At 43.4% G+C, this 21,527-nt stretch overlaps 6 protein-coding genes and 1 pseudogene across 15 annotated transcripts; 3 read left to right on the forward strand and 4 right to left on the reverse strand.

The window, feature by feature from the left end:
• The first annotated feature begins 1,312 nt into the window (after positions 1-1,312).
• Positions 1,313-3,505, forward strand: LOC104824507 (annotated as a pseudogene).
• Positions 3,506-3,699: 194 nt separating this feature from the next.
• On the reverse strand, positions 3,700-6,998 carry LOC104823242. 4 transcript variants are annotated; one of them, XM_010554710.2, is made up of 7 exons: positions 6,807-6,998; positions 6,090-6,584; positions 5,608-5,799; positions 5,243-5,482; positions 4,947-5,164; positions 4,579-4,833; positions 3,700-4,027 (listed from the first exon to the last, which is right to left on the reverse strand). In XM_010554710.2, exons 2-7 carry the CDS (start codon positions 6,499-6,501, stop codon positions 3,815-3,817), a joined length of 1,530 nt encoding a protein of 509 aa, XP_010553012.1. In that variant the 5' UTR covers positions 6,502-6,584; positions 6,807-6,998; the 3' UTR covers positions 3,700-3,814. The 4 variants fall into 4 exon arrangements, with proteins under 4 accessions (XP_010553012.1, XP_010553013.1, XP_010553011.1 ...); XM_010554711.2 differs by having other exon boundaries at positions 4,947-5,158; positions 6,090-6,593; XM_010554709.2 differs by having other exon boundaries at positions 6,090-6,593.
• Positions 6,999-8,143: 1,145 nt separating this feature from the next.
• LOC104823243 (40S ribosomal protein S23) lies at positions 8,144-9,772 on the forward strand. 2 transcript variants are annotated; one of them, XM_010554713.1, is made up of 4 exons: positions 8,144-8,247; positions 8,990-9,145; positions 9,248-9,374; positions 9,453-9,772. In XM_010554713.1, the coding sequence occupies exons 1-4, from the start codon at positions 8,243-8,245 to the stop codon at positions 9,591-9,593; spliced, it is 429 nt and encodes a 142-aa protein (XP_010553015.1). In that variant the 5' UTR covers positions 8,144-8,242; the 3' UTR covers positions 9,594-9,772. The 2 variants fall into 2 exon arrangements, with proteins under 2 accessions (XP_010553015.1, XP_010553016.1); XM_010554714.1 differs by lacking the exon at positions 8,144-8,247 and adding an exon at positions 8,739-8,809.
• Positions 9,773-10,019: 247 nt separating this feature from the next.
• On the reverse strand, positions 10,020-12,381 carry LOC104823244 (60S ribosomal protein L4-1-like). Of its 2 annotated transcripts, XM_010554716.2 has the most exons (3): positions 11,921-12,381; positions 10,490-11,219; positions 10,020-10,327 (listed from the first exon to the last, which is right to left on the reverse strand). In XM_010554716.2, the coding sequence occupies exons 1-3, from the start codon at positions 12,301-12,303 to the stop codon at positions 10,214-10,216; spliced, it is 1,227 nt and encodes a 408-aa protein (XP_010553018.1). In that variant the 5' UTR covers positions 12,304-12,381; the 3' UTR covers positions 10,020-10,213. The 2 variants fall into 2 exon arrangements, with proteins under 2 accessions (XP_010553018.1, XP_010553017.1); XM_010554715.2 differs by lacking the exon at positions 11,921-12,381 and having other exon boundaries at positions 10,490-11,602.
• Positions 12,382-12,923: 542 nt separating this feature from the next.
• LOC104823245 (mediator of RNA polymerase II transcription subunit 4-like) lies at positions 12,924-14,653 on the reverse strand. The gene has a single exon (XM_010554717.1). The coding sequence runs from the start codon at positions 14,400-14,402 to the stop codon at positions 13,122-13,124; it is 1,281 nt and encodes a 426-aa protein (XP_010553019.1). The 5' UTR covers positions 14,403-14,653; the 3' UTR covers positions 12,924-13,121.
• Positions 14,654-14,766: 113 nt separating this feature from the next.
• LOC104823246 (protein MODIFIER OF SNC1 11-like) lies at positions 14,767-17,194 on the forward strand. 2 transcript variants are annotated; one of them, XM_010554718.1, is made up of 6 exons: positions 14,767-15,192; positions 15,451-15,531; positions 15,676-15,804; positions 15,933-15,993; positions 16,077-16,145; positions 16,240-17,194. In XM_010554718.1, the coding sequence occupies exons 1-5, from the start codon at positions 14,864-14,866 to the stop codon at positions 16,104-16,106; spliced, it is 630 nt and encodes a 209-aa protein (XP_010553020.1). In that variant the 5' UTR covers positions 14,767-14,863; the 3' UTR covers positions 16,107-16,145; positions 16,240-17,194. The 2 variants fall into 2 exon arrangements, with proteins under 2 accessions (XP_010553020.1, XP_010553021.1); XM_010554719.1 differs by lacking the exon at positions 16,077-16,145.
• A 977-nt stretch (positions 17,195-18,171) lies between these two features.
• On the reverse strand, positions 18,172-21,040 carry LOC104823247 (serine/arginine-rich splicing factor RS2Z33-like). Of its 4 annotated transcripts, none has more exons than XM_010554720.1 (7): positions 20,933-21,040; positions 20,259-20,372; positions 19,487-19,526; positions 19,245-19,340; positions 18,947-19,134; positions 18,735-18,857; positions 18,172-18,643 (listed from the first exon to the last, which is right to left on the reverse strand). In XM_010554720.1, exons 2-7 carry the CDS (start codon positions 20,363-20,365, stop codon positions 18,355-18,357), a joined length of 843 nt encoding a protein of 280 aa, XP_010553022.1. In that variant the 5' UTR covers positions 20,366-20,372; positions 20,933-21,040; the 3' UTR covers positions 18,172-18,354. The 4 variants fall into 4 exon arrangements, with proteins under 4 accessions (XP_010553022.1, XP_010553023.1, XP_010553025.1 ...); XM_010554721.2 differs by lacking the exon at positions 20,933-21,040 and adding an exon at positions 20,730-20,839; XM_010554723.1 differs by lacking the exon at positions 20,933-21,040 and adding an exon at positions 19,742-19,775 and having other exon boundaries at positions 20,259-20,346.
• Between the last annotated feature and the right edge of the window lie 487 nt (positions 21,041-21,527).

The following is a 21,527-nucleotide window of genomic DNA, read 5'->3' on the forward strand; positions in this document are numbered from 1 at the left end:
CGCTGGGGCCAGCCATATTTCTTTGCTGTAGGAGCATTCGTAGAATAGATGGTTGTGCGATTCTACTTCTGATTGCATAGCACGCAAGTCGCGCTCTGTATCTGATTCCATTGCAGCAACCTGTCCTTTGTCGGTAGTCTCCATTGGATTGCAACCCACTGCATAAAGGCGTATCTCGATACTACTTGCTTGAACCAAACAAGCTTCCACCATAACACTTCCGGCGAAGACAAAACCCCCTAATTTTCAATTTAAGATCTGAACTTTAGTTGTTATGAATATCAATATTTCAAAATATATTAAGATCGGCGTTACTTTTTTTAAAAAAAATTAGACAATATATCAAATATTTATATTTAAATATAAAAATTGAAAATTAAGGGGTTATGTGGATTTGTTTTGGAGCTCAATAAATAACAGAAAAAACAAAAATACGAAAAAAGAGCGGGAAGCTGAGAAAAGAAAAAGAAAAGCGAGGCTCACATATTGAATCCAATCCCCCTCTCCCTCTCATCCTTTCTCTCTCTCATATCGCCTTCTCAGATTAGCAAAGATCCTAAATTCGCCCATTCGAATTCTTCGAATTTTCATTTCCGAAAAAGTTGCGGGGAAGCTCTCAGCGATCTAGAATCTGATTACAGAAGCTTTTGTGTCCGAAACGAGCTTTTCTCCGTCCAGATCTGGTCTTACCGTCTCTCACAGGTTTGTTCCTGTTTTCTCCATGTTTCGCAGTTTAGGGTTTTCGTTATCGATAACTGGGTACTAATAGTGAATTATGATAATGGGGATTGAGATCTCCAGCAGTCGATTACGTTGTGTTCAGAACCGTGTTTTTTTGGGAGCATAGTTTAGATTCTGTCACGTAGCTTCATATTCTTGGGTACGAATCTGTTTACATTTGCGCCATTTTCATGTCTAACGGGTTCTGATAGTCCTGATGAACTTCAAAACATTGACATTTTCGAGGAATCTCGGTGGATGAAACATGACTACGTTGACTGATTGCTCTGTGATTTTGCCTGGACGATTGTGACTTCATTTTCATACCTCAAGTTGTCGATTTGGGTATTGCTTAACTTCAGTTGATAAGAGAAATGATGGTTGACCCCTTATCTTTTTTCTCCATCTACTGCCAGGAAACCTAACCAGAATTTATGAATCGATTGATCTTTAGTTTGTATGTTACATTTTACCTGTTGTGTTTTGGAACACTGAGTTCAATGTTCTGTTTTCGGTGAGATTATTGTATTCACTCTCTTCTTACATGACTTGTTTGCTTCATCTGGACAGGATCACGCAGGGAAAGAACACGATGAGTAAGAAAGGGAAATGGTTTTCTAACGTGAAGAAGGCTTTCAACCCAGATTCGAAGGTATTGATTTATGAAATTCTTTCCCCATATCTCTTGCTTATAAAATGTATGTCATGTTGTCAGGATTCTCGACATCTTAATAGTTGCATATTTTCAGAAATTCAAGCATAAACTGCCTCAGAACCACAATGGTGTCATCTCTGATCTTATCTTGGTGGAGACTTTCAAAGCATCTTCCCCTCATATTGAGGTGAAAGTGTCAGAGGTGATAGCTGAACAGAACAAGGAGGTGTGCTCTCCCTCATCAGATGTTGCTGCTGATATTCCTGAAGTTTCATCTCAGTCCACCTCCGAAGTTGTTCATTGTGTTGCACCTGCTAGATTTGCAGGAAAGTCGAAAGAAGAAGCAGTTGCCATCATGATTCAGATGGCATTTAGGGGCTATATGGTATGTTTTATTACTTTTAACACTTTAGCCTAATTCTCTGCAGACAAGTTGCTCACTCAAAATGTCCTTCGCTATCAATGAATACTACCAAGCTGATAGATTGTGTTAAAACATTGCCTATTTTTCATCTCCATGGAATGAATTAAACTGTCTTTACTCTTCTGCTCTTGAGATTAAAGAATCAAACACTTTTTGTTTTCATTTACCAGTTCTCCAGTCGTTTATTGACGAGTTGTTAGTTGTTCTTGGATTTGTTGGGAGTTATTCTTCGAGTTCTTTTTGCTATTTTTCTGAAACATCTCTTTATCAAGCAACCCCTTAGTTTACAACCACATTCTCATCTGCGGTTACTCAATTTCAGTCAAGAAGAGCATTGCGGGCCTTGAGGGGGCTGGTCAGAATCAAGTCACTAATGGATGGACTTGTCGTGAAACGACAAGCAGTGAATACCCTTAAATGTATGTAGACTCTCTCTCGTGTGCAGTCACAGATTCGAGTAAGGAGAATCAGAATGTCAGAAGAGAACCAGGCTCGCCAGAAGCAACTCCTTCAGAAGCATGCCAAAGAGCTCACCGATTTGAGGGTCTCTCTCTCTCTCTCTTCTCTCTCTTAAAGAATGGTCAAGTTTTCATTGGGATAGTGAAATGTCATCAACTAAACTGTCCCCTTAGCAATTGATACAATCATTTGGATTATGCTCTTGTTTAACCTTTTTTTTTTTTTCATTTTTGGTTGTGGCTACAGAATGGGGATGATTGGAATGATGGTACGCAGTCAAAGGAACAAGTTGAAGCCAATCTGCTGAGCAAATATGAGGCAGCGATGCGAAGAGAAAGGGCATTGGCGTATGCATACTCCCATCAGGTTTTTCCATATGACCTGATATACTCGTTACTCCTACTTGTATGGTTCAACCATATGTGTATCACTCGGAAAACTCAACAAACTCGGCTGTGGTAGCTGAATTTGTTGCCTCTTTTGCTCGTGGAATCCATGTCCCGTTAATTTGTTTGAATAGGAATTCAGCTGCGTTTAATTCTCATGAAATGAGCAAAACACAACGTCTTTCTGATCATACTGTCATCGTTGCAGCAAACCAGGAAGAACAATGCAAGACAGGCAAACCTGATATTGTTCATGGATCCAAGCAATCCCACTTGGGGATGAAGCTGGTTAGAGAGGCGGATGACTGGTCGGCCATGGGAGAATCCAGAGAAAGAAAACAACAACAATGGCAAGGAGAATTTATCGGTTAAGAGTGTGAATATCCGAAACAGCCCAAGAGGAGAGATCACAAAATCCGTCATCCGTAGCCAACTCAATAGTTCAACTCAACCTAATACCCCGAGGAAGAACAGTTTTCTTTCCCCTCCGATGCCATCCAGGCCAATCCTTATCCCGTCTTCACGAAAATCCGAGAACGCAAGCCGTTCTGGTCAGGACGATGACGAGAAAAACATGGTGTCAATCCAGCCTGAGAAGAACCCGAGGCACAGAATGGCAGGATCATCCATCAGAGAGGACGAGAGCCTGGCCTGCTCACCGTCCATCCTGTCCCTCCCGAGCTACATGGTTCATACTGAATCGGCACGAGGCAAGCTCAAGTCGGTGACCGATGAAAATGGCGTGGTAGTGGCGGACAGGGCATCGGCTAAGAAACGGCTATCGTACTCGGGCTCACCTGTTGTGTCCGTACAGAGGAGGTTTTCGGCCCCACCGAAGGTGGAGATCGCAGGGAGTTGAGGTGTAACTGTTGTGTACTTTCACGAATGTATTTGAAAGATTCGTCTCTGAGAATATGTCCGTATGTCCAGTACGGATGTCTGATTCATTTGTGCAGTGTAAGCGTCCGTCATTTGTTTATTTTATTATTTATTTATCGTTATTTATTTTTATTTTCAGGGTTTATGATAATTTTAAAGTTCTGTTCAACTGTAACTGGACCCTTCAGTATGAATATTTCATTTGCTGGCACATTCTCCACACACAAAAAAAATCATCAACCTCTTCGATTGATGTGTTTACTCACCAAACTTGGAAAAGGAGAAGTCTTTCTATGTTTCAGTATTGCTTACTCTCTCTTCTACTTTACGGAGAGGACCTTTGGGATGTCCAAAGAGAGCGGAGAAGATGTTTCGATGGCAATCGTCGCAGAAAAGGAAGAAGGAGAAGTGGCCTTCTCTCGGGAGCCGATGGACCGTCGCTTCCGGAATGACTCTGCTTATGTATTCCACCATTGCCGGCGGAGCAACCTCGTCATCCATCCCCTGGCACAAGCAAATCAATATTCTTATAGTTTTTGTTTCCGTTTTAGGGAAAGGCAAATAGAAAATCCGAAATTCGGATACCCATCGGACACATTGGGTCCGGTACCCGAATTCATTACCCCAAGCACTATATGAGATGATATCGGGTTACAACGAGAGGAAAACCTGAAAATTGGGTTCGGGTAATTGTTTTTTAGATCGGTATTTTTACCTGCCGATAACCGAATGAACACTAAAGTGGTGTTTTTACCCCTAGTTTATAGAGATATTACATACAATCTTATAAAATTTCAAACCAAGTCAATATATGATATATATTTTGAAAGAAAAGCGAAACTTTGTATTTAAACTCAAGTTTGGATATCTACGGTTATCCAAAAATTATCTTGGATATCTGACTTTCGGGTGCTAGAAGAGACTGGGTAACACCTCATAAAACTCGAGATAACCCAAAAGTCTCGGATACGTGGCCCGTACCTGCTCCTATTTTCCAATGATATTGTGTTAAACAAAGAAGAGATGGAGAGAGGAGAGCAGTGTTTCGGACAAACCTGCCAGATGTGAATGGGTTTTTGGAATCCGGTGAGCTCACATTCGTCTTCGCTGTAAATGGACATTAGCCAAGAGAGGAAGCCATTTTTCCTACACTTCTTCTGAACTCGGAATTCGGACAGGCTAAAGCCCCAGTCCGATACCTGCATCTTGGCTTCTTCAACAAATGGTTTGGCACTTCCCTGTCGGACAGATTCCTCCACATTCCTTTGGTAAAACTCCTCAAAAGCTGGACCTTTGACAACAAGTTTATCCTGAAAAAAAGACAGTAGCTTTGTGGTTTAGCTCTGTTTCCCATACGAAAATCTGTTTTTATACTGTAATGAAATTGATTATTAGTTAGGACCCTCGATGAGAATAGACTTACTCTCTCTCCTAATGATATAGACATCCACTTATCCAGCTGCTCGAGCTTGCCGGAGAGAAAGGACCTACGATAGAAGAAGGGAAGGAAGCTCGGCACCCGGTGTGCTAAAAAGTACATAAATTTCTTCTTCGGTAGCCATTGCCCCCATGTTTTTGCCGTTTCTTCATTGGTGAAGCCTGGCTCGTACGGATTGATCACTGGAGCCACCATTGCTGCACCTGTAATGATATTTATTCAGGTTCTCCATAAAAGTGAATGCAAGATATGCAAAGCACTGTGGGAATGATTAGCAATACCGGCTATTCTGTCAGGAAAGTATCTCATGGCAGCCCAGGCATGCATGCTACCACTGGAGTAACCCAGTACCCAGATGTTGTCGCCGATTCTGATGGCATCAGCCAGGTTAATCATATCGGAGGCTGACGAGCTAAGGTTCCGACCTGGATGAGGGTCACTCTCTCCAAACCCAGGAAGATCATATGCCACTAACCGGACACCAAATTCTTCTAGCAATGATCTTTTCATTCCGGGTATTCCTTGATTAAGTAAATTACTCAAAAGCGTAAGAGGCAAGAATCTATATGGTTTATAAACAGATTCACAAGAGATAACAGCATCATGAAAAGTAATGGAAACAAATGTGGATTTGTTTTCTACCTACCTGCAAGTCGAGAGGAAAGAAAAGAATGAGGAACGATGAGAGAGTATCTAGCTCTGTCAGCTGAAACACCGAGCTCCTGGTAAGCTAAGTATCTACCGTCTGGAAGCTGTACACGGCTTGCACCAGGAGGATGCAAGCAGATTTTCTTGATCACCGGGACTGATCTATCGCGTTCCGCACTAAAACCTAGTGCTGCAATTCAATGTTGAATGTCAGTAAAATGACACCATTGTTCAATAAGTAAATTGAAAGAAGTGTAAATGATGTAGACAATTGATACAAGCTTCATCAATGAACACCTCTGGTTAATTGAAAACGCAAAAGCTGGAACCCAGAGATTGAACAATTCTAGTAATTTCTTAAAGATCCAGTTCTTATGGCGAGCATTCTAGACATTGATTTATCTGAAATTTTGAATGCATATATGACACAAACCCAGGAATGGAACCAGATGCAAAACCACAGGCTATATATGTCTTTACCTGTAAGAGCAAGGAGGAAGACGAAGAAAATCACAGGCCAGGCATGAACAGGATCACGATCCTCAGGCAAGAACTCGTTCAAAAACCTTAGCTTCTTCTTAACCTTAGCCGCCGGTTTACTGAGCTTCTGCATCACGAACGATTCCTCATTCACCACCGTCTGCTGCAATATGTCTTTGCATCCCTTCCCCAGGTCCAGAAGCATCTCTCCCCATGACTTCATGAACCCAGCCATTTGATCCTTCAAGCTCTCCACTGGTTGGGATCCATCCACCGAACCGAAACCCGATCTCTTTGATCCGGATTCCGCCGCCAACTGGCCTAACCGAGCTCCGTCGTATTGTAACGCGGTGTCAACGAGACTCGCTAACTCGTCCTGCCACGTGGGAACACCTCCTCTCATTTCCTCCATCTTCAACCTCGCGATCTCAGCACCATCAACAACCTCGGCGAATACAAATTCCCATCTGAATCCGAACCCCAAGCAACTGTTCACTGCAGCATCTGTAGACAGTGCTATGAGCTGAGAGAGAGAGAGAGCAGCGAGAAAGAGCTCCCACTGACACCTTTACCAGCGTGGAATTCAAGCTCGCCATTGTTTAAGGTCTATCTCTCAATAAAAGAAACCGCAAACTAACAATTTCCAAAACGAATCACAATCTCACTTTTGCGAAAGAGCAAAGAAAAAAGGTGAAAGAAGAAAAAAGATTCTCTAACCATATGACTCAGGAACAGCTTGATGCTGATTACGGTCCAACCGAATCTGCGATTTATTCTTCACGTAAACTTTATCATACTCTTCTTTTTTTTATTCTCCTTCGCTTTCTCGATTGAACTGCTTGACGAAAATCCAATCCGCCATTGACGAGCTTCTGGAGCTTCTCTCCCCCTTTGGATTCCAACAGGCTCAGTAGAGCGGCGAATAACTAATAACAACCGTAGGATCGGGATCTTATCAGTTTAAGATGGACGGACATGATTCATCCACGTGTGTCGACAGATGTATGTCGTGGTTATTAATGGTTCAGTGGGGACCGGATGAGCCGGTGCGTGTCGCCTGGGGGTGTTGGCGACCGGCGTCATCTTTGGTGCGCCTTTTTTACCTGCTACTGCCGGTTTCTCGCAATCGGGGTTGCTGACGTGGCGGCGGCCTAGTCAGTGCACGTGACTCGGATTAGGTCAGGGGTTGGTATTCGCTCTCTCGGGCTTATGTACTTAAGCGATCGCGGCCGTCCATTCTTTTTAGATAATTCCTTGGTACAATCCAACGGTGTATAAGCCACTTGCTCTGGATGATAAATAGATCTCTTTAATTGTGAAAAAAACCCATACGGTTATCTGTCGGTCTTAAAACATTTATTTCCATTAGACTATTTGATTATGGACCATACCATTAGAGGGGCAGTGCAGATCACGCGCTATGTACGCGCGTAGGAATACGTTGATTAAACCCATTTGTTATTGTACGGTTGACGGTAAGCCCATGAACTTAATTCAAATGATTATTTCTAATGAAACAAATTCATTCATTTTCTTAGGGGATTTCATAAAAACAAAATGCTCAACTAGATATGGTTTATTCCAGATGAATTTGCTAGTTTATTCCAAATCAACATATAAACTTAAATTATCAATAATAAAACACAAAATATATGATTAACTTTCAAACAAAACAACAAAATTTTATAATTTTAATTAATAAATAAACAGTCAATAATGATGTGAACAAGATAACATGACCTTGGCTTATTTGGATTTGAGATTGGATTCAATTAATTTGGTTTTTTAAAAAATATAACGTGTTTGATTTTATATTGAATTCGCTTTAGTTATATTCAGTTCCGATTTAGTTCGATTCTGATTTAAAAAAATTATTTTCTTATAAGATGTATCAATTTTCAATTATTAATTTTTTTTATTTAGTTCGGTTCTATTTGAATTTTTTTTAATTTTAAAAAAAAATTATAAACCCGTTCGTTTTTAAACCTTGAGTCAAGGTTTTACCATTGGGCCATCAGGATCCAATAAGATGCTAAATGGTCGAGGCTTCCTCGTCATGGTATAAATACTTGTCCGGTTAGGGCTTCTTTTAGTCTCAGCTCTCTGCTTCTTCGCACTCTCTCTTCCGTGGCTGAGCTCTATCTTTCGCAAACATGGGGTACGCATCTCTCTCTCTCTCTGATCTCCGACCTTCGACCCTTGTTTTCTGTTTTCACGGCAATCTCTTTGTTCTTCTCTTCATGTTTCGGTGAAAAGGGATAGTGGATTTCGTACCGATCTGTTCTCTTAGAGAGATGGTTCGTATTGTATCGATTTTCCTGTGAATCGTTAGATTCTCTCGGTTTCCGATTCTCCCTGAGTTTCGTTTCGGCTAGAGAATTTTGTTATGCGGTCACATTTAGAAATCTTTGGTCTTACGTTTTGAGCTGTAAAGAGCTACGGTGGGGTTCTCTTATCGCTTTTGTATGTCGTTCGTGTTGGTGTCGGAAGGTCTTATATTTAAGTATTTATACGATGTTTTATTGCTTTTGAATTCAACAAATATGGGATCTTTTAGGGTTTATTGATTCTGTTGTGCTGTAGTTCGATGATCCCATTTTACTTGAATGTTTACAAAGTGCAACAGTGTTTCTTGAACCGCTTGTTTAGTTGCTTTTGTCGGAAAATTCCTCACGGGCAATGGTAGCCAACTGATGGAGTGCTTCCAAATAGAAGTAATGGTATGTTTGTCTGCTTTCATTTGTATGGTATACCCTGTTTTCGATTTAAGTATTTGGTTGGTAGTAAAGTGTCTTGTTTGAACATGTTCCTTTCAATCATGATGGTTATTCTGATCGTGTAATGCATCGAAGCGATTGATGATTCTTGTTCTTTGTTTTTGTAATATTTGATTTTCTCAGGAAGACACGGGGTATGGGAGCTGCCCGCAAGCTGCGAAACCACCGCAGAAGGCAGAGGTGGGCCGATAAGTCTTACAAGAAGTCTCACCTCGGGAACGAATGGAAGAAACCCTTTGCCGGGTCTTCACACGCAAAGGGAATCGTCCTCGAGAAGATGTAAGGAAGGCTTCATATGCAAACCCTTTTCCTCTGAATTCTTATCGAGCTTGAAATGCATACATCAGCATGGTTAATGGTGTGTGATATATATATGCGCAGTGGTATTGAGGCTAAGCAGCCGAACTCTGCCATCAGAAAGTGTGCTAGGGTTCAACTGATCAAGAACGGGAAGAAGATTGCAGCTTTTGTCCCGAACGATGGGTGCTTGAACTATATAGAAGAAAACGTGAGTTTGATGGAATGAATGAATGGAAAAAGCTCGATGCTTTTGTTTCTTGCTGATGGAAAAAAATGTTGTGGGCAGGATGAGGTGTTGATTGCAGGGTTTGGTCGTAAGGGTCATGCCGTCGGAGATATTCCCGGTGTCAGGTTCAAGGTGGTGAAGGTCTCTGGTGTTTCCCTCTTGGCTCTCTTCAAAGAGAAGAAAGAGAAGCCTCGCTCTTAAATTAGAACCCTTTCTCTGAAAGAGAAGGTTTTGTTTTGGATTTACTAATGATCCATTTTTTAAATATCACATAATTCTCTCTCCTTTGTCAAATTAATGTTTCTAAAATTCCTTCCAAAGGATTTGTTGCACATTTCAATGTAGGATTGAAAGTGACTCTTGGGATTTTAAAATTTTAATTGGAAATCAAATCCTAGCGAAATCTATCACATTTTTTACACAACAAAAATGCAGCAAACAAAACCCGGGTAAAAGCCAAATCTATTTCCTAAATCAAATTTGGCAAAATACGGAATCAAAACCAAAACCTGAATTATCCAAGGCTAATTATCAAAATCTAATTTTCATTTGGTATTCATGTAACAAAATGATTCTAAAATCAAACCAAGTGCAGACAACCAATTCAAATTTGATACAATTTCTATAGAATCAAATAAAACCCTAACAAAAACAGTGAAAACAATTTTGGTTCATAGTTCCACTTTGATAAGCCATATATCCCCTTTTGAAACAGCTCCCAAAACATGGCACGGAACATGAAGAAGCTAAATAAATCTCTCAGATTATCCAAAAGGAGAGTGAAAGATCAAAAGAAAGACATCTGAGAACAAAAATCCTTCCTACTGACTAACGCCAAGCCACTTGGAGAAGTTATCAAACTCGGTGTAATCACTGTCCGATATCATTGTCTGGTACCATGCTTTCCCTGCCGCTCTTATTGCCGCCGCCTCCTCCTTTAGTAAGATATTCCAATGACCAGACAACGTCAACATATGAGATCGAATTCAGATTACAAACGAGAAATGAATTGAATCTACCAGATGGTGGGCATAACATATCAATCAGCAATACGGTAAACGGAGAAACAGAGGGAAAAAAGGGGAAATGGCGTATACCTTAGAGATGGGCTTCCTCTTCTTGTCGAGCTTCTCCTTCTTCGCCTTAACCCTCTGAGCTTCCGCCAACAGAGACATTCTCCTCGCGGTCTTGGCGTAAGGATTGAGTTTCAGCATCACGTTCAGGTTCTTCAGCGGATTCTTCTTGAGCACAGCCCTCTTCACATCCTTCTTGATCGGCTTCACCACGCTCTGGACCTCGTCCGAGTTGATGATCCTAGCAAGATCTGCATTCGCCATCTTCGGACGCGGTAGAACGTACCCCTTCTTCTTCTCAGATGGCTTGTCGAATGAACCGTAGATCGATTCCAGCTTCTCGAAAGCTGATTTGGTCCAGATCACGAACCTGCCCAAGTGACCACCAGGAGCGAGCTTGAGCAAGTTCAGCCTCTCGACATTGCACACATCGACACCAGGAATGTTCCTGAATGCCTTCACGAGCTTCGCGCCCTCTGTCCCGTACACAATCAGAGGACCTTTCCGGGAGATGTAACGGCAGTTCCTCATTTTACCTTTACCAGGGCGGATACCGAGGCTGTCCTTCGCTTTCTCGGCGTCGGCGAAAGCACCGATCTGCTTCAACATCTTGATTGCGGCAGAGGTCTTCTCCACGGCCTCGACGGAGTCACTGACAACCAATGGCATCTCCGGCACGCTCTCGATCCGGTGACCACGAGCCATCACCAGCGATGGGATCGCTGTGGCGGGGATGGCCGAGACGATGGCGTACCTCTTCATATTGACATTGACACGGCGGTGCCATCGGCGCCAAATTTTCGTCGGAGCGAACATCCGACCACCTCGGCACATATTCCCGAATGCTCCCTGACCGGCTCGGTGAGTACCACCACCGGGAACACGAGGGATACGCGACACGGCACGTCCCGTACCCCATGACTCGGCGGAAGTCTGGTGACCAGCGCGCTTGGAGACGGCGTAAGGTTGACGGCTGTTATTGGAGATTTGGGCGTGGACGAAGTTGACGACGTCGGGACGAACCGGAGCCTTCATAACGTCCGGCAAGGGGATGGTGGCGACCTGATCGGTGCTCATGTCACCGTCGACATGTTGGACGGTGACCGAAGGACGGGCAGCGGCTACGGCGGCGACCATTTCTGCAGACCTGAGAAAATCGCGAATCCTACCTAGGGTTTTCGCTATCAACGAGATGCAAGAGTGTGATTTGAAGGGGGGGTATTTCTAGGGTTTTTCTCTTAATAAAAAGCAATAATATTAATCTAAGCCCATATATTTGAAGTGGGCCCAACTAAGCCCAATATTAATCTTTTGATTAAACTTCCATATCACAATTTTGGCTCTCATTTCAACCAGATATTTTTAATTAATTAAACCACCAATTTTAAAGTTTTATTCCATAATTTTTTGTGTAATCAACTGAGACTTCGACATAATATGCCGCAGACGTTACACCTCTTCATATTGACATTGACACGGCGGTGCCATCGGCGCCAAATTTTCGTCGGAGCGAACATCCGACCACCTCGGCACATATTCCCGAATGCTCCCTGACCGGCTCGGTGAGTACCACCACCGGGAACACGAGGGATACGCGACACGGCACGTCCCGTACCCCATGACTCGGCGGAAGTCTGGTGACCAGCGCGCTTGGAGACGGCGTAAGGTTGACGGCTGTTATTGGAGATTTGGGCGTGGACGAAGTTGACGACGTCGGGACGAACCGGAGCCTTCATAACGTCCGGCAAGGGGATGGTGGCGACCTGATCGGTGCTCATGTCACCGTCGACATGTTGGACGGTGACCGAAGGACGGGCAGCGGCTACGGCGGCGACCATTTCTGCAGACCTGAGAAAATCGCGAATCCTACCTAGGGTTTTCGCTATCAACGAGATGCAAGAGTGTGATTTGAAGGGGGGGTATTTCTAGGGTTTTTCTCTTAATAAAAAGCAATAATATTAATCTAAGCCCATATATTTGAAGTGGGCCCAACTAAGCCCAATATTAATCTTTTGATTAAACTTCCATATCACAATTTTGGCTCTCATTTCAACCAGATATTTTTAATTAATTAAACCACCAATTTTAAAGTTTTATTCCATAATTTTTTGTGTAATCAACTGAGACTTCGACATAATATGCCGCAGACGTTACATATACGTTGGTTGATGGTTATTTATCATATACATAATTGTCAATAAAATAACACGCACATACAGTATACATTTTATCAAAGGAACTGTCTTTTTTAAATAACGACATCGAATATAACCGAACCGAAACTAGAAATGGCCACCCCTATGCTTCCCCATCCTTCCGTTGTCTTGGTTTCTTCCGATGGAACATTCTATTCTATAGATACACCAAACCAAATATTCTCTGCCTCTTGGGGAGCTAAGACTACAAACTTAACAACACAAGTGTATGTCTTTTCTATTATCCCATCACAGATTCAAACTTCAAAGGGTCGGAACTCAACTCAAATCGTGGCGAGAAACGATCCACATGAGATGTGAAATCTAAATCCTAGGTAATCAAGATGGGATTCAAAGTCTAGAAGAGTGGCAACTAGCTTTACCTTACATGGAGTTTCCATTCAAGAAAAAAAAAACACAGGCTCAAGGAGACATTTATGGAGGCAGAACCAGTAACAAGATCAATCCTCATCATCCGAACTCGCCTCATCGCTACTGTAATCGCTGCTATCATCGTCTTCCAAAATGTCGAGCTGAACTGGTCGAACCTGTATAACCTCAGGCGCCCGATGCAGCCCTGGAGGAGGCCTAGGCACGAGGGGCTGTTGCTCATCACCTCTAGCCGCAGGGATCGACTCCAATGGCGGCAATACAACCGGGTCCCCAGGTTTCCATCCGGGAGGCGGCATAGGCAAATCTTTCGGCAATTCCACCGGCATCCCAGGTTTCCATCCCGACGGAACCGCGATATTCGGTGGAAGCAGACCCTGAATGGCTGAGATATCCACCGGACCACTAGGCCGAGGCGGTTCCATAAGAGCCTCCACTTTCTTCTCATCACTCTCCGTCGATTTGGGAATGCCCACATCGAGATCAGCGAAGTTATACAGCTGAGAAGCTCTCATTTGCTCATCCTGAGGAGCCGGGGGCAACGCACCACGGAGAGGTGCTTGCCCAGCGCCAAATTCCGGCGGAGCAAACGTAGTGTAGCTAATCCTGTGAGCGTAAGACAATATGTCCTTCAGCTTCAACTGAGAAGCAACAGTGGTGTTAACAGAGGATGAGGACTCATCGTCATCTTCCTCCTCCCGCGACTCATCTCCTGTCCTGGCTTGTTTCGGCCGGCGATAATCGGAGTAATCATCTACGAGCATGTCCAGAACTCGTTCCGCTTCCTTGAGCTTGTTGGCGAAGGCGAGGAGGGAAGCATCCTTGGATTTGATCTCACGCGCCACCTTCTGTTTCGCGTCCTGGAGATCGAGGATCTCCTGGAGCTCCGTCACGGCCTCGAAGAGCTGGGTCTGCAGGGAATTGAAGAGAGAGAGGATCTCCTTGGTGGAAGAAGGGTTAGGGTTTTCCAGCGGCGGAGGCGGCTGGAGCGAGTGCGAGGAGAGGAACGAAGGGAGAGAACCGCGGAAGGCGGAGAGCCAAAGAGAACGATTGGGGGAGACGTCGAAGAGCTTGGAAGCCAAAACCGCCATCTGCTGGAGAAGAGCCTGAGCTCGGGGCAGCGGAGGGAGGAGAGGGAGGAGAGAGGCGGAGGAGATGGTCGCCGCCGCCGACGCCGGGGAAGCAAAGGCGGAGGGAGGGAGATTGGATGGAGGCGGGATCTGGTGGTGCTGAGATTGAGAGGATGAAGAAGAGGTGGGATGGCGAGGAGGGGTAGGATTTTGGACGGAGGGAGAAGCAGGGCTCGTTAACCCTAATCTCGCCGGAGATTGAACTATCTGATGCTGCAACATCTCTGCCGATCAGAGAAATCAAAAGGCACCCGAGTCCCGACGACGGTAGATCGAAATCCAAGGAAACGAGCAAGCCACAATCTGAGTCGAAGAACGGTCTACAGGAGACGTGAGAAGAAATCTTCACTGAGAGGGATGACTCACGGCTGCAGGAGGAGAAATAGCGGCCATGGGAGGAGGGGATTACGAGAGAGAGAAAGGATGCAGACTTACAGAGGGTTACGGCGTGAAAAACCCGGTTAAGTCAGACCCGCGTATCAATGGAAACAATGACCCGATCCGGTCCAGACCGGTCCGGCCCGTCACGGAAAGGTCGTGCTTTGGGTATTATACACACACAAAAATGGACGCTAGTACCTCAGATTCGACCCGTCTTCTTTACCGACTCGACTTCTGAAGGGCGAAATACCTCAAAGGTCTCTCTCTTCAAGCGCCTGTCTTTGAACGGAGAAACGGTTTCCATGGCGAGCAACGACGATACGGTCACGGTCACGGCGGAGAACGGCGGAGAATTTTCCTCCGGTGGAAACCCTAAGAAGATGGTGGATCTCAATTCGGCGGAATCAGATCTTGTCGAGGACGCTTCCGTCACCGAGGCCGTAGCGGTATCAGCATCGGGAGGTGAAAAGAAGGACGGAGATGTGGCGAAGGTTTGCGAAGCCTTGGCTGGCGCAAGTTCCGGGGATAAATCCCCCGTCAATAATATCCAGAAGAAGATCCGACGTGCTGAGAGGTTCGGTTTGCCTGTGCAGCTTACGGAGGAAGAGAAACGGAATTCTCGCGCAGAGAGGTTAGTGGAATAGTTCCGGATTCTCCTATTCTCGATTTTTTTTTTCTGGTTTGCTATTTTGGGTCGCATTTTGAGGTCTGTGGAGAGCTAGGACTTTCTGTGTTTCAGTAGAAGTGATTGCCTGCTCGCTGTTTTAGAATTATGCTATTGCGAGAGAAACACGAGCATATTGTATGGGAGGATTGAGCATTGCTATTGTCGCCTGTTTGGCAAACTTATGACGGCGATATTGGAACTTATTTTGAGCTTCTGATGCAGATTTGGAACCGCAACTGTTGTGAATGACTCAGAGCCATCGAAGAAAGCTGAGGAGCTGAAGCGAAAAGCTAGGGCTGAGAGGTTTTGCGACCATGCTACCTTTTTTTTATTACAATCTTTCTCATCGTAATTACATAGCATTGAAGTTGAACATATCGGTGGTTTTGCTCGTTCTTTTTCGATTACAAAGTAAAGAATTTTACCCTCATGTTATGTTTCTCATAGGTTTGGGCTTCCTGTATCGTCTGCACCCTCTGTTGGAGCAGCAAAGAAGAAAGCTAGGATGGCCAGATTTGGAGCAGATACCAAAACTGATTCTGCTGAAGAAGAGAAACGTAAAGCTAGAGCATTAAGGTACTTTTTCATGTAATCAATAATCTGTTATCCTATATACTGATCGTGTAGCTCATCCGAATAGCAAGCCAAGGCTTTTACTCTTGTGGGTAGCTGATCTTTTAATCGGTTCGCTTTCCTATCTTCAGGTTTTCTAAACCTTTATCAAACTCATCTTCAGATGCATCTGGGAAGCCAAATATTGGCAATGTAAGCACCTTTGACATGTCGTGCTTTGCTCGGAAAAACTAATATGTTCAACTCTTGATTCATTTTTTTATCTTTTGCATTAGGAGGCAGCTGTATCAGGAAATGCTGCTTGAGGTGCCTGAATAAAGTTTCTTTTTTTTTTGGGTAGTTAGGTGGGTTTTAAGAAGTGATTTTGACTGAACAGCGATATTCGGATTCACAGTCTGTTTTAATCATCTTGACTCCATGATCTTCTGGATTTGACAGGTAGCGTAATAACATATCGTGGTTCCCTCTCTGGCTGCTTCATCCTCATCTCATTTCTGACGTAGAAGCTCCTGCAAGTAGTAATGTCCATATTAAAGGTTAAATCATGCCATGGAGCAATCTGGAGGTGATTCTCTCAAGTTGGCTGAGGTTACGTTATCACCAGATGAGATTTTGGGGAATCAACAAGTTCCTTTTAGTTCTAATAGTCTAAGAAAAGCAATTAGTAATGGGTCTAGGAATTCTGAAGCAGCAGCAATTCAAATCATATACCTCAACGTTTCCATGTTGATGCAGGTGCTTGAAGGTGGTAAGTTTGAGCTGGTAACTGCTACATTTGTCTCATTGTCATGTCATCCGTTCATGTCATCGGTCATATTCGTGCATTTTTAGTAATAGATAATTGTGTGTGCATTCGGTATTTGCAAAGTTGCAGGAGAAAATCAACCAAAGAATTGAAAATACGGTAGAACGGAATCTTATGGTACCCATAGTTAGCTTGTTGAGCTATTTACGAGCAGAAATTGTTGATGTCGTCAGGGTTTGTTTCCCTTTGTCTTCGAAATGTGTTCTATAAAGCCATGCTAAGAGATCCCACGTGCTTGTTCACAAAAATTGCATGTGCATTAGAGGTCACAAGCTGCTGCTGCTGCTTCAGAATTCCAATGTTGTTTCTTAGACAAATCATATTAGCAATGAAAGGGGTTTACTTGTTGATTTCCTTCTCTCTGGTGCCGTCGTCCGTTGGGGGGAGAGACGGAGCTCCAGTGGCGTGGGAGACTTTTATTGGCTCTTAGCTATAAGCGAAGGGTTCTCAATGTTCTTGAAAGACTCTTGTATCGGATTGTGGCCGGATGGGGGAACGTAACATTTAGTTTTATTTGTAGTTTCGTTATAATTGTTCATTACGACTACATCTTCATCCTCATTCCTTATGATATGGGGCTTTTTTTCATGTTGAAAATTTCAATTATAATGCTTCCTACAAAACAGAGATTGACTTCTTATATATGTGAAGGATGAAAAAAAATGGCCACAATAATAAAAAGATGAAAGATGTGCCAAAAGCAAGATACAGCTCCAAGACCGAACTAAAAGACGATCGCAGAAGGGTAAATCTTTCCAGAGGAGACAGATCGTGGTGATTCATCCAACTTTCTTCTTCGAGAGCTAAGCCCGCTCATAGGCTTATGAACAGATCATTTAACGAGGCAACGCGATTCTCAGTGCAATCACACCCAGAAACCCTTCTTCCACACACATGCCCTCTTACAAATCCCTAAAAAAGATTGAAGCTTTTGACGATGGGCATGCAAAAATCCCTCACACTCTCGCTGATTCTGATGACAACAGACGAAAATTGAAGAATACCAGACCGAAATTACCGAACCGCAGAGAACAAACGTCGGCTGAAAACTAACGATGCGTACCATTTTCGAGTCAGAATCTCACTCAGGGGGCGACCGCCGTCGGCTTATCGGAATGCGAACCGCAACGGAAGAGCCCTAGACGACTAGAACTTGGGATCTTTTCACTCCCAAAACCCACAATTCAATCTCAGCCCAATAGGCAATAGATTCATAAAAGGCCCATTTAATTTTGCTACCAAAGTAAAAAGCCCTTAGCGTGAAAAGATGAGCGACACGCACGGAATCTATTTACATGAACATGCTATGTATGTGGATTATTAGGTTCCAAAGGCAAAGTCAGAGTTCTGGATCTCAGAAAGAACAAACCCCTGTTTACGATTGATGATGAAGTAATTGGAACGAATGATACTACACTGCACAGCGAGTTGGTGTTTCTGTTAGCAACCTTGATCTGGTGGCTTAGATGAGGTCATTCACGAGATCTTAGAGAATGAAACAGTGGATTTTCTAGCTTACCAAATAACAAAAGAATGCAAATATTAAGCCCAAAAGCAGAAACGGATTAAACACAAAACATCTGAAGCAATATATATAAGGCTTAATCCAAAGTTGAAACCAGACAATATAATTCATGCAAGCAGACCAAGTCGGAGGTTCAAGGGGAGAAAAAAAACATTACAGTTCTAGAAACCATCACAACTCATCGAAACCACAGTTGGACATGGTGTGTCAGAAGATTTGCTCCTCACTGATAATCGTCCTCCACCGGGCTGCGGTCCTCTCTCGGGCTGGGGCTACGGCTGTGGTCCCGTCCGTTGGCTCCATTGGCGGCATCATCGTTGCCTCTTCCGGGGCTTGAAGGGCTCTGCCCGTTCTCTCGAGGACTGTACTTTTCGCCCGGGCTGCCTCCCTCGGGAGTTGGGCTACGCTTCCTGTCCTTGGGTGGTGGCGAGTTGTTGGTCACTGGCTCGGGACTTCTGGTTCTCTCAACGGGTTCGGGGCTCCTTTCTCTCCTAACCGGGGATCTTGAACGACTGGGAAACCAAATGAGGAAGAAACTGAGTCAGACCCGCGAAAACGGGTGATAGTATACATCAGTTGGTATGATAACAAGAAGAGTAAGACCTGTAGCTCCGGCCACGGCTGTAGCTTCTGCTCCTGCTTCTGCTTCTGCTCCTGGTGCGGCTTCTTCTACGACGAGGAGGAGAACGAGACCTAACAGGTGATCTTGAGTAACTTTGGTCCCGCCTGAAATTCGACCAAAACACAGTGAGCAGTCCATGTAAGAAAATCAAGAACCTCCATTCTAGATCGGTGCAGTGATCGAAGGATGATACCTAAGCTTCTTGGGACTATTCTTGCAATTCCTCTCGATGTGACCTCTCTCTCCACAGCGGTAACACTTGTTCTTCCAGTCACCAGCCGTGCAATCTCGGGCCCAGTGGCCATCAACACCGCAGTTGAAGCAACGGCCTGTTCCTGGAGGAGGGCCTCTGCTCGAATATTCTCGGGAACCACGAGGTGTCTATAACGATAAAACCCCAAGCGAGCAAATGAGAGACATTACTCGAAGATTTATAATTAACATAAAGCAGATCTACCATTGTAGGACTTTATAAAGAAGCTTAGCTTTACCCCTCTGGCGAATTCCACAATGATACGGCTTCCGTCAAAATCCCTTCCATCCAATCGATGCCTAGCATCATCAGCATCTCGAGGATCGCTAAAATCCTGGGATGAAAAGGTGAACACAGAAATCCAAACAGAAGAGAGACGTACATCGGGAGACAGTTAAACAAACCGGTTATGAAAAAGGAAGTTCTAAGGACCAAGCTTGTCTTTAAAATAGAAGAAGCTAAGTGGGCAGTACTACTTACGACAAAGGCATAGTCACGCTTCATATCCACATCTCGTACTCTGCGGAAATGGTTGCCATTGAAACAGTAAGGCCATCGTTACTTTAAGTACTGCTACTGCAGCTAGTGTATGATACTTCACCATCACAGCGAACAAAACACCAGATTGAGATTTGTTGCCATTTCACCATTAAAACACGCAATAACATTACAAACAGAACCGCCAAAGTCCCCCTATACACCATGAAAGAATTTCCACCAAGGGGACCATCTCACCATAAACCGCCAGTTCAGGCAATAGCCAAGAAACCTTCAACAAGATCATTCGAGTTAAAATACGGTACACTTTGGGCCAGATCACTCCCACCCATATAATTTAACGAATATAGAATAACTCAAATATTCAACCATAATCCAGGCCTAGTTTAGTCCTGGAAGGCAGCCAGCATACCATGACTCGAGGAAAATTCAGTAACCAGACATGTTAATTGAAAAAGCAAAGAAACTCTTAACCCACAAAGGCCTGTCAAAATATACTGTGCAACGCAAAAAAAAAAAAAGATTTAGGGCAAAAAATTGAAGACAAAGAGGATAATATCCTAGAAATTGGATGCACTTCAGTATCTATGACTGTCTATACATGATTTTGAAGATAAAGCTCGATCCTTTCAACAGAAACACAAATAAAACATAAAGAGCAGCAGCCAATTGATTTCCCACAGAAAAGCACAGAGAGGTGCAGTGCATAACTGCCAAAACAGCACAAATGGAATTACGGAAGCAAGTAAATTACCTTCCATATTTGGCGAAGAGCTGCTCCAGGTCTCGTGATCGTGTTCGAGATGACAAGTGCCCGACATAGAGACGTGTACTGCTGTACCGATCATCGTAGCGAGGCATCTTCAAGCTACAATAAACAGACAATTCAATCAACAGAGACAAAACAGCGTATCAACAGCTTTAAATTTGTCATGGAAAGGTGGGGACTGAACAAATTCTACATCATCAAAGTTAGACAACACTCAATATTCAAAACACCATCGAAGAAAACTCATGGGCGACAAGTATAAAAAGCATGAATTTTGAGCACAACCCACACACCAATCTACACAGCTTATCCACATCAAGTTATTGCCTTTCCCAATATAAAGGCTGAAACCGCCAAAATTATACTTTGAAAGAAACTTTGACAGTAGAACAGTGCGAAAAATTCAGCCAAAAAACTCGCAAAGAACAATCGCAAACGGAAACACAGAAACATCACATCGATGCCGTAAGATTCCTGTCCGAATAACAGATCGATAATTTCCGTAATGAAACCAGACGGATCTGAACATGGATTAAAATTTGCAACCCAGCAAACGACAACACGCAAGGAACACATCGAGAAAGCGATCGAGAAGCAAAGGAAATAGAACAGAAGCTCTAATCATGCCAGAGTTTGTAGAAATTAGATCGGAACCATACCTGAAAATCCGACAGGTCGCCCAAATCGAAACAGTTTTGACCTAACTTCTCTTGGTTTATCGAGAAAATAAGCTCTGCCCAGATCTATAGAGCCATAAAGAGAAAGGAAAACTTTTTCGACGGCCAAGATTTGTTTGTTTCAAACCAACGGTCCAGATTCAATAAATATAAAGATATTTTTTCCGGTGGATGCTGGATGGAGAGAGAGGTAAATCGGCGTGTGATTATTAACCAAATCCCGAACTAAAATTGTTTTTTTTTTTTGCAGATAAAACCTATTAATTTATTTATATATAATTTATAAATGATTATACATAAATCTTTCTAAATCAAACCTCTCTTGTTTTGTACATGTATTCTCAATCTCTCATTTTCCCATACAGATATTAAATCATTGGACCGACTCATATGGATCGATAATGTCAACGAAGATTTGCCTTTTTTTCTCAATTTTAATGAAGAACTTTGACTTGAATCCCGTTCTGTCAATGTTATAATAAAACAATATCAATGTAGTAAGAGTAAACGAGTTACAAAAGATATTAAAACTTTATATAGGCCTGCCTCATATGATCATAAGCCCATGGGCCATAGG

This window comes from Tarenaya hassleriana, unplaced genomic scaffold, assembly GCF_000463585.1.
Source record: "Tarenaya hassleriana unplaced genomic scaffold, ASM46358v1 Cleome4, whole genome shotgun sequence".
Classification (NCBI taxonomy): domain Eukaryota; kingdom Viridiplantae; phylum Streptophyta; class Magnoliopsida; order Brassicales; family Cleomaceae; genus Tarenaya; species Tarenaya hassleriana.